This window comes from Habropoda laboriosa, unplaced genomic scaffold, assembly GCF_001263275.1.
Source record: "Habropoda laboriosa isolate 0110345459 unplaced genomic scaffold, ASM126327v1 scaffold89, whole genome shotgun sequence".
Lineage (NCBI taxonomy): Eukaryota > Metazoa > Arthropoda > Insecta > Hymenoptera > Apidae > Habropoda > Habropoda laboriosa.
Window position 1 is genome coordinate 66003 of NW_017100263.1, and position 2217 is coordinate 68219.

Sequence of the window (2217 nt, forward strand, 5' to 3'; positions counted from 1 at the left end):
TTATGTTAAAGAAATTTATAAATTCAGAAATATTAGACATATTTGAATTACTTTTAAATTTAAAAAATCATAATTTGCTTACAAATGTGTACTAATTTCTTAGTGCTTTAAAGAAAAATCGAAGTTTAAAAATGTTTATTATTTCTGTTACGAGAAATTCAAAAATTTCTAAACCGCGTAAACATACTTGGTGGAAGCTATAGTGTGGTTACCTATAGTCAAATCGTAAAATACGACGTTAACCGAAAACATCGATTGATCTAGCTGTGCACAAGGCCGTACGCGTTTCACAGAAGCCTCCCAAATCTCAAGTTACAAACGCTGAGCGAAAGATACCAACTCTCAGATAGTCGACAGTGCTTCCAAGCTTAAACGTGATTGTATCGGTATAGAGCCGCATCCACGTTTTTTCTGTTTTTATCACTCTTTTTAAATATACCGTAATGGAAGAATCGATGCCGAGTTGACTTCGCACGGCCCTGAACGAAGCTCGAGCTCCTTATCTCACCCAACTGATGTTTTGACGATCGGATTTCATGTTCTTTCACTCCTGTCTGACTTTACGACCTCACTATAGCTCTTCTCTCCAAGTATACTATCAAAATTTAAGTGTCGATGCATGTTATATTTTTGGCGTTTATTAACGCGCAAAAATACAATATACAGGGTGTTCCAACTGAAGGAGGCCACTTAAATATCTCCTTTGTTCTTAAGGTTCTGAAAAATGTTTGTAACACGATTTAAATAATTTCCAAATGGGAATATCACGGAAGAAAGTTTTTTGTTTAAACATTTTGTTATTGTTAAATTTTTTAAATTCTTATTGTTTAATTCATCATCCTTTTAGTGGTCTTTTGAAAATCATGATTCAGGCATATTCACATGTATTTTCTTGTCTGCTATAAGATAAAATAGAAAAAAATACGTTTCCTACGTAAAAAACGACGATAACCTTAAAAAAATGAGCAAACTAAAAATTGTCTCTTCCATATTTCCCTTTGGAAATCATTTAACTCATGCTATAAACATATTTTTCATTACATTAAAAACAAAGGAGATATTTAAGTGGTCTCCTTTAACCGGGACACCCTGTGTAAGCGTGACACACTGAATGGGCGATAATTAACGTACTGTAATGCGTTATGGTCAAATAAATTTAAAAATATTTATTTAATTCACTATTTGAAGAGATCATCTCCCAACTTGCCTCACATGTCCCTTTCAATTTCTCAGCGATGAACAAAAAATCAAAAACAAGAGTAACTTTGTTTCAGCAGAATTTCGATTAACTGAATTTTAGCCTACAAAAGGATATTGTTTCAGAGACGTCGAGCACGATATTCTTTGCTTGTGTTACACGGAGACCTATGACTTCTTGGTGGCTGGTCTGACGAATGGCTCGGTTAAATTGTACAAAACAAATTCAGAAGACGTGCTGACGTTATGCGACACCGAAATGATGCAAAAACCAAGTCCAACGACCGCAATTAAGCATAGGCCTGTCCGCAGGTCTTACCCAATCACACGCACTGTCACTGCAACCTGTTAGTATACGTAATAAATTTGTACGATTTTTCGTTTTCACTTGGATTGTATTCAACGACGTCTGTGCCGGAATTCAAGTAAAAATGCTTACCACGAAATGTTACTACCATAGACGCTAACGGTTGCGTGAAATGCTGGCATTATCCAACATCTCAGTGTCTTTACACGATACGGGAGAAGAGACAGGTCCTCGGCTTGGCTTACCATTCTCACCTGCCAAAGTTCGTAACCTTGGGCGATGACGCGAGGCTTGTCCTGTACGACGAAGAAACCAAGATGCAAGAAAGAGGGATTCACGCAAGGTTTGCTTACGTACACATCAATGATAATGTTTTCGTTGCTTGTAATCCAGGATTCTATAACATAAACATGACTTCGAAGTTTCGTGTAAGTGCTACAACGTGCATAGAGGGAGCAACGTTTAATGATCGCGCAGAGCAGCGGTGGTTCGTGGTTCGATCAAATGTTTCAGGTCAAAGTCAATTCGTTTCAAGAGATTTACATGTTGTAACATCGTTCTAGATAAAGACGCTCTGAAGACTTCAAAGTCACCTTGATCTTGTTAAGCGTGATTGTAGATCATTTCTGGCGAAGACTAACTGCACAAGGTCATTTCAGATTAAATAAACTCGCACCAGGTGTCCGTGGCAGATTTGCTAGTTAAACAGATAA

General features: G+C 37.1%; 1 protein-coding gene across 1 annotated transcript in view; it reads left to right on the forward strand.

The window, feature by feature from the left end:
* Positions 1-1235: 1235 nt before the first annotated feature.
* LOC108573013 overlaps positions 1236-2217 on the forward strand; it is a 4868-nt gene continuing 3886 nt past the window's right edge. Inside the window, 3 exon segments of the mRNA XM_017935370.1 lie at positions 1236-1259; positions 1301-1501; positions 1658-1769. Coding sequence (XP_017790859.1) covers positions 1236-1259; positions 1301-1501; positions 1658-1769 — 337 coding nt within the window.